Genomic DNA, 13,039 nt, shown 5'->3' with positions numbered 1-13,039 from the left:
ACATGGTTATGAATATCTTATTAGAATTTCTAAAGGAAGGGAGGTCCAAAGTGTGAACTTGTAAATCTGTTCGCTCCTTAAATAATAAAAAAAAAAAAAAAAAATTTGCCATGCCAAGGATGCTAATAAAGCCTGTCAGTAGTTTTTTCAAGCTATTCTAATCATAACTCATTGTTGTCATTCTCATACAACATGCCAGAGGGAGGATATTTTAATTAAAACCGTGAGAGGATATCTTTCATTTTCTTCCATGCTATTCTCTTATAGTTATAATTACAAGTTAATATATATATATATATAATATAAGAATATCTACTTTCGAAACATTTTAAAATATTAATAATACTATTTTAAGTATATATTTTCTATGTGAAAATTATGAAATATGAATTCATTTCAACTTATTTATATTTCAAGAAGTACTCGCTTGCTTTTAGTTGCTTCTACTAATGGTGTTATCCTTGGAGAAATCTTACTTAAGTTAGTTTCAATCAAGAACAATTAAATAATATTAGGTTAGTTAAGATCCTTAAGGGAGAATCGCCGACACTTGACATTCACCCGGTTGCAAGATAATGCAATTTAATGAATGGGTGTACTAAATGCTGAAGAAATTGTTAAAAATTAATCATTTTTTTTTCCTGTACTTGTAAGAAAATTGCGTTTCGAATTAAGTTTTCTCAATTGTAAACTTTTACCATTCTTATTCTTAATTGAATTTCAATTTATTCTGTAACTTTTTTCATCATTCATATATTCTTGTTAAAATTAAATAATTAGTATAATTGTTCATTAATTTACTCCTATATTTATTAATAATTTCAATTAAAAATTATTAATAAACAGTTTTTACCGAATGATTGTATACAAGCGAGTATACACAATGTAGTATTTTATTATATTGTAGTAGTATTACACTTAACTATATATTAAAACTGGCACTTACAACGCTAAAATTTTTCCTTTTTACTCTTTTTTATTGCATTTTTTTTCTTTAAATATTAAAATTTTAAGGTTTATTTTATTACATTTTTACTATTTTCATGTTTTTCCTTTTAGTTTTGTATTGCCTGAAGAGGGTGTAGAAAAGATTTAAAAAAAACATCCTAAATGCATAGTGATAATAAATACTAACGTTTAAATACCTTATTATTGGCTTTGTCTTAGATTAAATGTAAAAAAAACAACGGTTACTTAACTTTTTTAACCTTAAAGTTTTAATATTTTTTTAAAAAATTTTAAAAATAAACTGCACCATTGATATATTTATTTATATATTTAAGTATACAAGACATTTTATTGCATATTTTTACTCTATAATTAAATACAATACGATTTTCTACAATCATAATAAACTTTAATTGTATATACACTGTATGAGTTAATACTTATAGCTGAATCTGTATAGAACTTATTGTGATATAGCTATAGATAATGTATTTAAAATGTCTTGAAAATATTATAAATATGCAAATAAAATTTTAAACTAATTTTAACGAGGAAGAAGGAAGGAAAAAAAGAAATTAGAAAAGAAAAATACAGTAACAGTAAATAATAAAAGTTTATTTGAAGTGTATACAGTAAAAAAACCTGTCCAAAATTGAACCTGTTTAAAACGGAAACATGTCAAACCTGTCCGGTTTACACAGGTTTTACTGTATTTTCTATTCTATGAAAAAACCATTTTGTGAAGGTAATTAGAAATTTAAATATATATATATATATAGGTATATATATAATTATGTATATATATATTTATATATATACACTTATAGCAATAACAACCATTCACAAGCCACGATTTACATTATTACTGATATTATGAACATGCATATTCCAGAATTTTATGAATCAAATATTGATTCTCTTTCTTAGAACCTGTTCTTGTCTTGTTTTATTTCAATGGAGAGAATCTAGGATTGATGGGACCTTGTGTAAAGGAACGCAATTCGTACGGCCTCTGGCTATGTACAGTAGCAGCATCCAGATCACTTTTCCGAAAGATAATCATCCTTATATCCGTATGAAGGTAGATTCGTCCCGATCTCGAACTGGAAAACCTAACGATAAAATAAATAGTTAATATAAAATACAGATAAATGTTCTACTAAACGTACTCAGCTTGTGCGTTCTCATTTTAACGCAGTTTATTATGAACAATTATTATACTATATGTCATTTTTCGATATAACGCGTTTTCGGAAAATTCTCTAATAGCGTTGCATGGAAAATACTTTAATTCACTTTAATACTGTATTTTTACACCCTTTATTAAATTAATTGCTTTAGATTAACTGAAATCACGAAACTTTTTCGCGAGGCTTCATTCTTCAAAACAACATTCTTCTTCTGCCATTCAAAATGAAACATTCAAAGAGATGATCTTGATATAATTGATTGCCTCATTAAAGGAACAGATACTGAAAATCACAAACTCGGTGATTTGAGATAATAGTCTGTAATCTTTTTGTTAGGACAATAAGCCTAATAAGACAAAGTGATCACAGGTGTATCAGCATATAGATGAAGCATATACTCACATATAGATAATTTATATATCTACTAATCAGCACATTAATTATAACGTTTTCAGGTAGTATGCAAAACAAATTGTTGAAAATTTGAATATTCTAAAATCCATAGACAAATTTGAGATAACATGCATGATTACTTGAATAAAAGAAATATTGAACAACAGTGTTTGCAATTAAAAGTTGCAAAATTTTGTAAGGATGATTTCCCAAATGCTCAAACTGTGTTGTAGAGGTGCAGTAGAGGGATACCTGTAATTGCTTTTATAAATTAACTCTCCTATATTTTGAATAATTTTAATTATATATATATTTATATATATAATTAAAATTATTCAAAATATAGGAGAGTTAATTTATAAAAGCAATTACAGGTATCCCTCTACTGCAACTTTACAATGCAGTTTGAGCATTATAGCATTATATATATATATATAGCTTTATATATATTGCTTGTTTGGATATGGCAAGAAAGATCACGAGCTGAACTCAATGATATAGTATTTTGTTTTTAGATGAAAAAAGTTTAACCTTGATGGGCTTGATTGTCAAAAGTATTGACATGTCTTAAGAACCAAAAGGTGGTTTGGAAATGACTCAACAAATTATTGATAGTGACTCCTTGATGATTTGGACTACATTTTCAGCCAAGGAAAGACAGATATAATCTTCATTTCTGAATGTTTGACATCTAAATCCTATTACACTTTAAGATCAACTAAGTATGGTCACATTCATGGAGGTGAAAATTTCATCTTTCAGCAGGATAACACATCCTGCTATAATTCAAAAATAATGAAACAATGGTTTTCTAAAAAGCAATATTTAAGTTTTGCCATGGCTCTCCAGATCTATGTCCAATAGAAAACCTAAGGGAGATTCTTAGGTCCATTTACAAAGATAAGAGAAAATTTTCAACAGTTGCAGACCTGAAACAAGCCACATTCAAAAGCGTAGGAATGAAATTTCAGATGAGCTATTGATTAAATTAATTAATTTCAATGCTGGATAGCAAGTACAATGTTTTTTGTCTCCAAAGAGATTACACAAAATATTCCTTAAATTTTGACATTAATTCATTTTTGAACTTTAATTTTCATCTGTGTAAAATTGAGTTTTTAAAAATATTTTGTAAGTATAAAACTATTTAACATATTAAAAAAAATAGATATAATTAATTAATTTTGCATGTTACCATCACATTTAAACAATTTACTCATTTACAGTCTAAAAATATTACTTGAACTTATACTTTTGTCTAACACTGTAATGAAAACTAAAATTCAAAAGTTTTTAACATAATTTCAAAACCATCATAAAACAGTAAGATTTACCTGAGATGAATGAGATAACGTAGCCATTTACTAGCATCGGGATCTTTATCTGAGGCATCGGCAGGCATATAAAGTGTACGTTGGCGAATGAAAGTCTGGCAGTTGACTGGCATATCACATAAATCATATCTCACTACAAACATCTTTACAACAGTCTGATGTGGATTAAATAATGTCTGAAATACCATAATATAAATTTATAAATACTTTAATTTTACACTAAAATTCAGTTATTAGTTCACATGTTATCAGCATTAAAATGCTTTAATATTAGAATTATTTAGATCATGAATAGATTTTACTCAGTGTATTAATAACAACTAATTATAAATTAATAAAAATAAAAACTAACTAGATAATTATATGAATGAAGAATTTAAACAAAGAAAATGAAAATTGAAATTCCTTTTTCATGACAAGAGAAAATATTCATCCTTGCAAAAATTGTTGTAAATATATAAAAACTAAAATAAATTATTTGTATAAACAAATATAAATAAGATTAGTTTGAATTTTTACAGAACTAAGCTTTTGTTGGGCATATCATTGATTTCAATTTCATCCACTATGGGTCAGAGATGATCAATGTAGGTAGGGGTTCTTTCATACGAATTATCCATAAAAATCACAAGGTCTTGATTAGATTGAAATCTGGATTCTTGACTTCATATGGAAAAATCTTTACTATGCAGTTGTTTTGTTGACTATATTTAAGTAAAATAATTATCTATAGCACAATGTTTATTTAACATCACATTTGTAGACTGTATAACAAAAATAGACACTTCTAATATTCCAACAACTCACTCAACATTCTCTGTATATCTTATAACTTGTGATCTAAGAGAGAAAAATTGAAAACTGTTTTGTACTGTATTGATAGCAAGTTCATTAATTATAATACTTGTATAATTTTATGTAAATAATTCAATTATTTTAAGTTGTATTATTAACAATATTAGTTTTTAAAATATAAAAACAATAAAAAAATCAATTTTAACAAAAGATGTTAAAAGTGATTCAAAATGAAAGCAGAATTCAAAATAATATATTAAAAAATAATAGAAAAATTTAAAAAGCACAAATGTACCAGAAAGGTGCTATTTCAATGTATGGTTTATCTTCAATTCAATCCAATAAATTAGAAAGAATCTGTAAATACAGATTCCATAGCCAAGATCTTTGAAAAGGTTGAGCAATTTTTAAAATTAGTAATATCTTTATATTGATAAAAACTTCTAATATTCTTTTCATAAAAACCCAACAATTTCTTCTGATCAGATTAAGTAATATCATAATCAAATTTCCAATAGTTTTTGTTACATTTTTGAATGACTGATTTTTGAACAGTTGATTTTTAAAATATGGGTTTACTTTATTCCAATTCAGAAAGTTAAACTACTATAATCAGATTTTTCTAAATGCAATTTAATTTACTTACTATCAAATATATGCTCAAATAAAAAATATACACAGAAGAAACAAATCACACATTGAAATATGTTTTAAAGAACATTTAATTGACTCGAATATAATAGATTATCTATATATGGTATAGTGAATGTAGAAAAAGTTAATTTTAATCATATAACTAGAAGATTTAAATAATATATGTAAATATATAATAAACAAAAGTATTATAAATCAGAACAGATTAAATATAGATAAATTACAGTGAAAACTATAACAGCTAAACATGGAAAATATTTGGTAACAGTGCATTAAAAATTGATGAGAAATGAAAAAACTCGGTGATTAACAAATATTAAATTGATAAAACGTCTAAAATAATTTTTTTTTATCTAAAAGCAAAACTGCTTCTCATTTGTTAAAAATGATAAAAATCAGGAAAGAACATTTTTTATGAATTACATGTTTCACTTTCATAGGAAATTTAGCAAACTTAGGATTATTGTCTACTGGATGAGTTTACTGATATGTAGAGCAAGAATTAAAATTAATTTTTTGTAATAATTTAAAAATTTTTATTTCTTCTAAATACGAATTTTAAAAAGATCTTCATAATCATCCTTTTAACACAATGCTGTCACATGACAGTGAACGTTTATTTTGAGGCTCTTCTCTGCTTCATTATGCAAAAATTCTCTCAAATGTCCTCTAGTAGCGGTATAATTTAAAATTACAATTACAGTGAAATTCTGTTAAGCCAGTATCTGGTATGCTGGCAAACCCAATAAGCCAGCATGTCAAGCTTGTCATTGGGTGATATCGATGCACTAGGTAAGTCTAGAGTTAAGTTTTCATGTAAAAAAAAAGTGCTCAACATCTGCACTTTTTGGAAAGATATGGGTTCTCCTTTTAGAGATGACAAATGCCAAGATAACATGATGCTGTACTAGGTAAAACCAGTTAGATAAAGCATGATTTTTCTAAAGATCTTTCTAAAGACATCAGTGTATAGATTTGATATGAGAAGCAGAAATAGCACACTTGGAATCAATAATCATCATGGAAACAGCTATATAGTACATCACTGTTCATGTACTGTACTTTGACAATTAGATTAGTCTGTATTAATACACAATAAAAATGTACAAAGCACAAAGAATAGTGTGTTTTTGTTTCAAGCTAACAAGGATAAGAATAGCATGGAAAAATTGAAATGGATCGTTAAACAATCATAAAAGATAGATTTGTGCAGTTTTACATGCAAAGATATGTAAAATTGTGTCAGGAAATAACAAAAAATATTAAACATTTCCACCATCCAATAAAATGGCATATTTGGTAATCCAACACTGCATTAGTCCTGATGATGCCAGGTTAACAGAATGTCACTGTATCAAAATTAAGGCCTTTGCATTTGTTCTACATGAGAATTTTAAATAATTTTATCAACCAATTTTATTTTTAAAAGTTCCTTTAGTTTCTAGAAAAAATAAATAATTTACATTACTTTTTCTTCTGTTTTCAACACTGAAGAATTTAACTAAACAGGAAAAACCCTTTTTCATTTATTCTCACATTAATTACTGTTAATTTGTATTTATTTATTAATTTTGTAATTCCATGATACTCCATGTCGGGGTAAAATCGTCTGATATACAATTTCCCGCACTTTTCCATATTTTCAAACAAACGACGGTTGTCACCATGGGAACGCTGATCAGACAACTTTTGGAAACTCGACCGCAGATTGGCTGGAAGACATTGTACCACCAGCGGACGTCTTGTAGCACTACTAAGTGCTGATTGGTGGAATTCCATTTCTCTCAATCCGTATAAAAGGATTGAGTTTAGGCAGGAAGTTTAGTTTGCCTAGGACACATCAAGGAAACTCACGTTCGTCTAGCTTTGCCTAAGCTGGCCTAGAAGATTGTTTCATCTCGCTGTGTGGTAACTAACGTTGGAAGGAGTTTGTTGCAAGGTGTTCTTTTTGATGGACCTGTTGTCGTGGATTAAAATAAACGTATATTTTCATTGTGAATTTGACACTCAGCATTTGATGTTGAAACATAATAAAAAAATTAAAGTTAGAATATTGTTAACCAGTAAATCTTGCTTTTTCTCCAATTTTGTTTTGATGTAAACAATCTTCCATTTCACAGATTAATCTAATTAGATGTTAGATTAACCTAAAAATCCTTGATACAACAGTACTTCTACTTGTATAATCATAACTTTCAAAAAACAACATTTCTATAATAAATTTTGAAAAATTTTTAAAATTAATCTTAAAATTTTCAATGTTAAACTATTTTAATATCTTTTTACATGACAATGTGTCTGTGACAATGTCTCTACTCTGTTGAAAAGCCATGAATTAAAAATAAAGTACAAGAATAATGCAATAAATCAAAGTAACGACAATGGTTAACCAACAAAAAAGTTACAATACATTCAATGGTATCTGAATATACAATATAATTAATATTCCTATTTTTTGTAGTTGAAAAGCATATCTAAAATGAGTATACATTATTACAAAGCAAACTAGGCACCAATACTGTCTGCATGTATCATAACAATGTTTACAGTGACACTTAAAGAGAGAAACTAAAATGTAGATGATCTACATCAGAGACAGATGTGGTACCACAAGAAAAATAAATTTACTGAATGTGTTTAGACAATAAAAAAGAATTTTGAAGCAGGATGTACTTCTCGTGTTGATGAATGGAACTCAGATCAGATGAGGAGAGAGAGTAAGCCATGAAACATTTAGGGATGATTTTGATTGAAACTTACACTGTACACACTTATAAGAGTCTGGGAGTCAGACAAAAATCTGGTCAAAGTTGGGGAGTCATTAAATGGAAGGATGGCTGCTTATTCAAAAGTAGGTAAATCTTTGATAATTCTTTGTTAAGACTAGACAAAAGTGTGAGATGCAGCAGACCAAACTGGATGGGCATAGTTTATTATGGATTGGATATTGGTAAAAAAATAATGGCACAAAGTATTGCACTGGGAAAAACAGTTTTGAGATTGCACCAAATCATACCTCTTCAAATAGATAACTGTTTTAATTTTTAGGTACACTACATAAAAGTTAAATTTAAATCATGGATTAAATGTGATATCTAGGCCAACTCTGTCGGGTACAAATGCTAAATTTTCTTGATCAAAGTAGATTTTAATATTAGTGGGCAGGTGAATTTTATATTCATCTGTCCACTAATATTAAATAATACTAATATTAGTTTTTGTCATATTGATAAAAAGATTGAATTTATGTAATGCTATGATAAGCTAATTAAAGTCAATTTGTAACTATATATTAATTTATAACGTTCCTTTCTTATTTAAGAAGAAAAAGAAAAGGAGACCTTAGTATAGAACTCTGAGGAATACCTAATACTGGAGAGGGAACTCTTAAAAAAGGAAATCAGATACTTATATTTTACACTTTTGAAGCAGGAAATAGTTATTTAGCCAGGATAGGATGAAGTTATTAATGCTGAATTCATTAGAGTAAAATTAAAGGGACGGGTGTCATTCCTTCAATTTTACTCATTCTCTTCAATATAAACCATGAACTATTTTCACTTAAAACAATCTAAGATTCCTCAAACATTTCACAGAAAATAAAATTGTTAAAACAATTATTAAAAACCACAACTAGCTTACAATTTCTAGAATTTACTAGCTTAGAATTTGTGAGACTTTTTAGATTTAAATAATTTATTTTTTTCAATTTCTAAATAATTTATATTTTAATTGTTATTATAGATGGAATGAATTGGTGGAATGAATTATGCATTTACAAATTATGGTATATGCAGTTATATAACAAACTTAAAATGAGTAATGTAATATTTATCAATGTATTTCTTTAATGATGATAATGTAGTACATTATGATTATTGATATTGATGTTAAGTTATCAATTAGTCAGTCAGTCAGTCAAAAGCTTCAATTAATGAAATTTACTAAATATTTACTTATTCAAAATAATTTTAATGCTGTGGGTTTTAAACTTTATGTATTTATTTGTTTTACAATTACATTTATAACACAACTGTCAATCAGTAATAATTGTTTATGAAAGTTTTATCAGAAATATTGCTATCAAATATCTGAACTAAAGGTCAGATGGACTAAGTAGTAAAGAGGTATATGGACTAGGAAATCTTGCCTGTGAAAATTGAGTTAGCTTAAATTTTCAAAGGTAAGTTTAATCTGGATAAGTTGGTCATTATCCAATAAATTGTTGTCATATCTCATTGTGAGGTTCAAAAAATAAAGTTTTATTCATTACCTGTAGGATAGAAAGACTTAAACTTACTTAGAACATTACATGGTATTATCACAGATCAATATTCATTTTATATGTTTTTAAATGTAAAGGGCTTTGAGATCTACTTTTAATTTGTTTGAAAAAACTATTTCTAAAATTTATTTTCTTTACAAAATATGTTTATAATATAAAAAATTTAAGAGTAATACAATAATAAATGTTTTAAGTATAATTTAATCTTAGAAAAAAAAAATTACATACCACTTGTACTGTTCCTTTCCTTGGAACATGATATCCTTTCTTTCCTAAATTAATATGCCCCTGAAAATAAATAAGTAGTAAATAAATTCTGCAAACATTTTACACTAAATTTATATTGTCAAAAATATTTAAATTAACTTAGAACAATGTAATTCATATCTTAATAAATTAAAATATTTAACACAAATAATGCAGAAAATACTTTAAATTTCTTTTTATTTTAATGAGACATGAATTTAAAAAAGTGAATTTTAATATTTTAATATATAAAAATTTGAGCAACTTAAAAATTTACAATTAACAATCCACTATTATAATCAGATTAAAACTTATATTTTACATTTTTAAAGAATAATTGTGCAAAATAAAGACAATTTTAACTTTTTTATATCAGCCTGTTTAATTTTTAATCAACACTTATTTCAAAACATTACCAGATATATTTAATTTTTTTGATTATATATAAATTCAGAATTTCAACACAAATAATTTATTTATATTTCAAACAATGCACTTATTTTAAAATATAAGTAATTGCTTTTTGGAATTAAGCACAAAATTGCTATGGAGAACTAATCACATGGGAACACCTTTTTTGATGGAAAAAGTAGACTTTATTTCCTATTTTTTACAAAAGGAAATAGATTTCAGGCTATTTACGCCTCATCAGTCCTTAATGTATAATATGATAAAACTGAAATAACTAACTATTTAAAAAACATTTAAAAAACATAGTAAAACAAGTAAAACTGTACACCTGAAAGGGTAAAACTTGCTAAAATATGGAAAAATTGGCAAATGAAACACTAAAAACAAAAACTTAAAACATAACATTTCAATTCCCATTAGAATTTAAGTTTATAAGGATGGCTGCTTATTCAAAAGTAGGTAAATCTTTGANCTTATTTAACATGATTTATAATTAAGTATTTTTTAAAAACTTTTTATAATTTGAGAATATTTTGTTCTAAATATAATTTAATCTGATTTCTAAAGAAATCTATAAATGCTAAGTTGAATAATTTTAATAGAACAACATTAAAAAAATATATTGAAATAGAGACTAAGAACCTTTTTAAAAAATATTTATTAAATGATTATCCACAGCAGCTTATACATAAGTGGTATAATACTTATATTAATAATATATATAATGTCAAAAATAAAAAAAATAGAAAATTTCAAAAATTTTATAAAAAATATAAAAATTACATTAAAGAATTATTTTTTGTCAACTTAGTAGGTGAACAAAGAAATAGGTTAAACAAGAGTATCTGTTTAATTAACAAAGTAAATGAGAAACAATCGAAGAACCCTTTAGAAGTAGCAGGAGTCGTATATAGGCTGATGTGTACATATACAGAACATAAATATTATATTGGAGAAACAGGAAGAAAACTTGAAGTGAGACTGAAAGAGCATGAGGCGGCAATCTGACTAAACAGAACCGAATCCCCATGGCAACAACACTGCAGTATAACAAACTGTATTATTGACCGAAATAATACTAAAATATTGTACAAAGTAAAAAATCTTGTAAAAAGACATGTTACAGAACATTATTGTATCAAAGGATATGTAAATTGTATTAATTTAAATACTGGCACATATATTGATGATTGCAGGGATAGTTTGATAGAGTATAAAAGTATTGGCAATGTAAGATTGTAACATCCACTGATGAGGCTGATAAGCGAAATATATATGGATGAAAAAGGAAAAAGAAAAATAAAGTGAGAAATACTAAATAGGTTTCTAGTCTATCTCTGTTTTTAATTCTATCAAAATTGGTTTTAAAAAAGTGAATTTCACTTATTTCTTAAAGGATTTTTTTAAATAAAAATTTTTTTAGAATTTATTTTTTAAAAAAAAATTTTTTAGAATTTATTATTTTAATATGAATAATTTTTGTTAATTTGTAAATACAGTCGACCCCCCTATAATTACGATTCCTATAAAACTACAAAAAAATATACGTATTTTGGAAATGTTGAGTCGGATTAGTGTAGAATTGATTAATTTTATGGAAGAAAACCTTTCAATCAGCCGTAGTCCGTAAACTTGACACGTGTCGGGCTGTGATTGGAACGACTTGTAAGAAATCGGATTCCTAATAAATTGGAACGTATCTATATCTTATAGGGGGGTCGACTGTAGATTATTAATCCTTTAATATTTGATAGATTCTCAAATTGTTCTTCCTTAAAACATAATTGGTTATTAAAAATTTTTAATAACCATGTTTTATCTTTTTACAAACAACAAACAGTCATTAGATAATTGATAATATATCAATTTGTATTTATTAGTTATATATATATTTGTTTTCTGGACAATATTACCTTGTCATCTAACTAACACAGACTATTAGCATGTTTATTTACCATCGTATGAATAATGTAAGTGTTTAAATTGTGAACTGCCTTGCTATAGGAATTGTTTATATCATTCATACATTCTCAAACATATCCTGGAACAAAGGTTACTGCAGACTCCTGCAAAAGGAGACAATTTGCTTGCATAGTACATAAACAGTTTTTTGCAGATCTTCACAGATGAACACACTCATTTAACATTCCCCACAAGTAGACATCAGGTGATGTGAGATTGGGGGAATAGTAGTAGTATGAGAAGTCAGTACTGGGTGAAATGGCCTGGAAAGTTTTCTTCAGAATAGCTAGAGATTCTAGAGTGATATGGTTGGTCATCCTGTCCTGTTGATACCATTGTCTAATCATGTGAAGGTCCTTTGCATGACAGAACCTTCTCAAATTCTGAAGAAATGATCTGATCACAATGCCCTTGTACCATTCTTAGGTGACAGTATAAGCATTGCCTTCCTTTTCACTATTGTGAACATGTGTGGCTAGAACTATGCCCCATCAACAAATGGACACGTGCATTTGAGATGCACGAGTTTCAATACTATATATTTTGGCACACTATATTAATAATAATAAATCATAACACTAACATAATTTTTGCTAAAAAATGTAGAATACAGTAGAACGTCGTTTATCCGAAAGAATTCCAGTTGGCAAATTTAAATTTTTGCCAGTGCTGTGGCACTGTAATCTTTGGCTGTGTCTTCTGCTACTCAAATATTTTACGTTTTTGATGCTAAATTAACTTCTGAAGTATAATTTTTTATTGTTTTTATATTTTTCAATATATTTATTTTGTTTGTACAAAATAAAAAAATAATTTTTAAC

General features: G+C 26.7%; 1 protein-coding gene across 2 annotated transcripts in view; it reads right to left on the bottom strand.

Annotated features, from left to right (window-relative positions):
* Positions 1-1,736: 1,736 nt before the first annotated feature.
* The window catches only part of LOC111622080 (protein FAM214A-like), a 75,117-nt gene continuing 63,814 nt past the window's right edge, over positions 1,737-13,039 (bottom strand). For both annotated transcript variants that reach the window (XM_023364401.1, XM_023364402.1), the window contains exons 10-12: positions 9,828-9,887; positions 3,866-4,041; positions 1,737-2,060 (exon numbers count right to left, since the gene is read on the bottom strand). In XM_023364401.1, coding sequence (XP_023220169.1) covers positions 1,895-2,060; positions 3,866-4,041; positions 9,828-9,887 — 402 coding nt within the window. In that variant the 3' untranslated portion in view covers positions 1,737-1,894. The remainder of the gene's footprint in view (positions 2,061-3,865; positions 4,042-9,827; positions 9,888-13,039) is intronic.

Source organism: Centruroides sculpturatus, unplaced genomic scaffold (assembly GCF_000671375.1).
Source record: "Centruroides sculpturatus isolate CEXI.00-Female unplaced genomic scaffold, Cexi_2.0 scaffold11, whole genome shotgun sequence".
Classification (NCBI taxonomy): domain Eukaryota; kingdom Metazoa; phylum Arthropoda; class Arachnida; order Scorpiones; family Buthidae; genus Centruroides; species Centruroides sculpturatus.
Note: the sequence above shows the minus strand (reverse complement) of the source record. Positions and strands in the feature narration are given on the sequence as shown.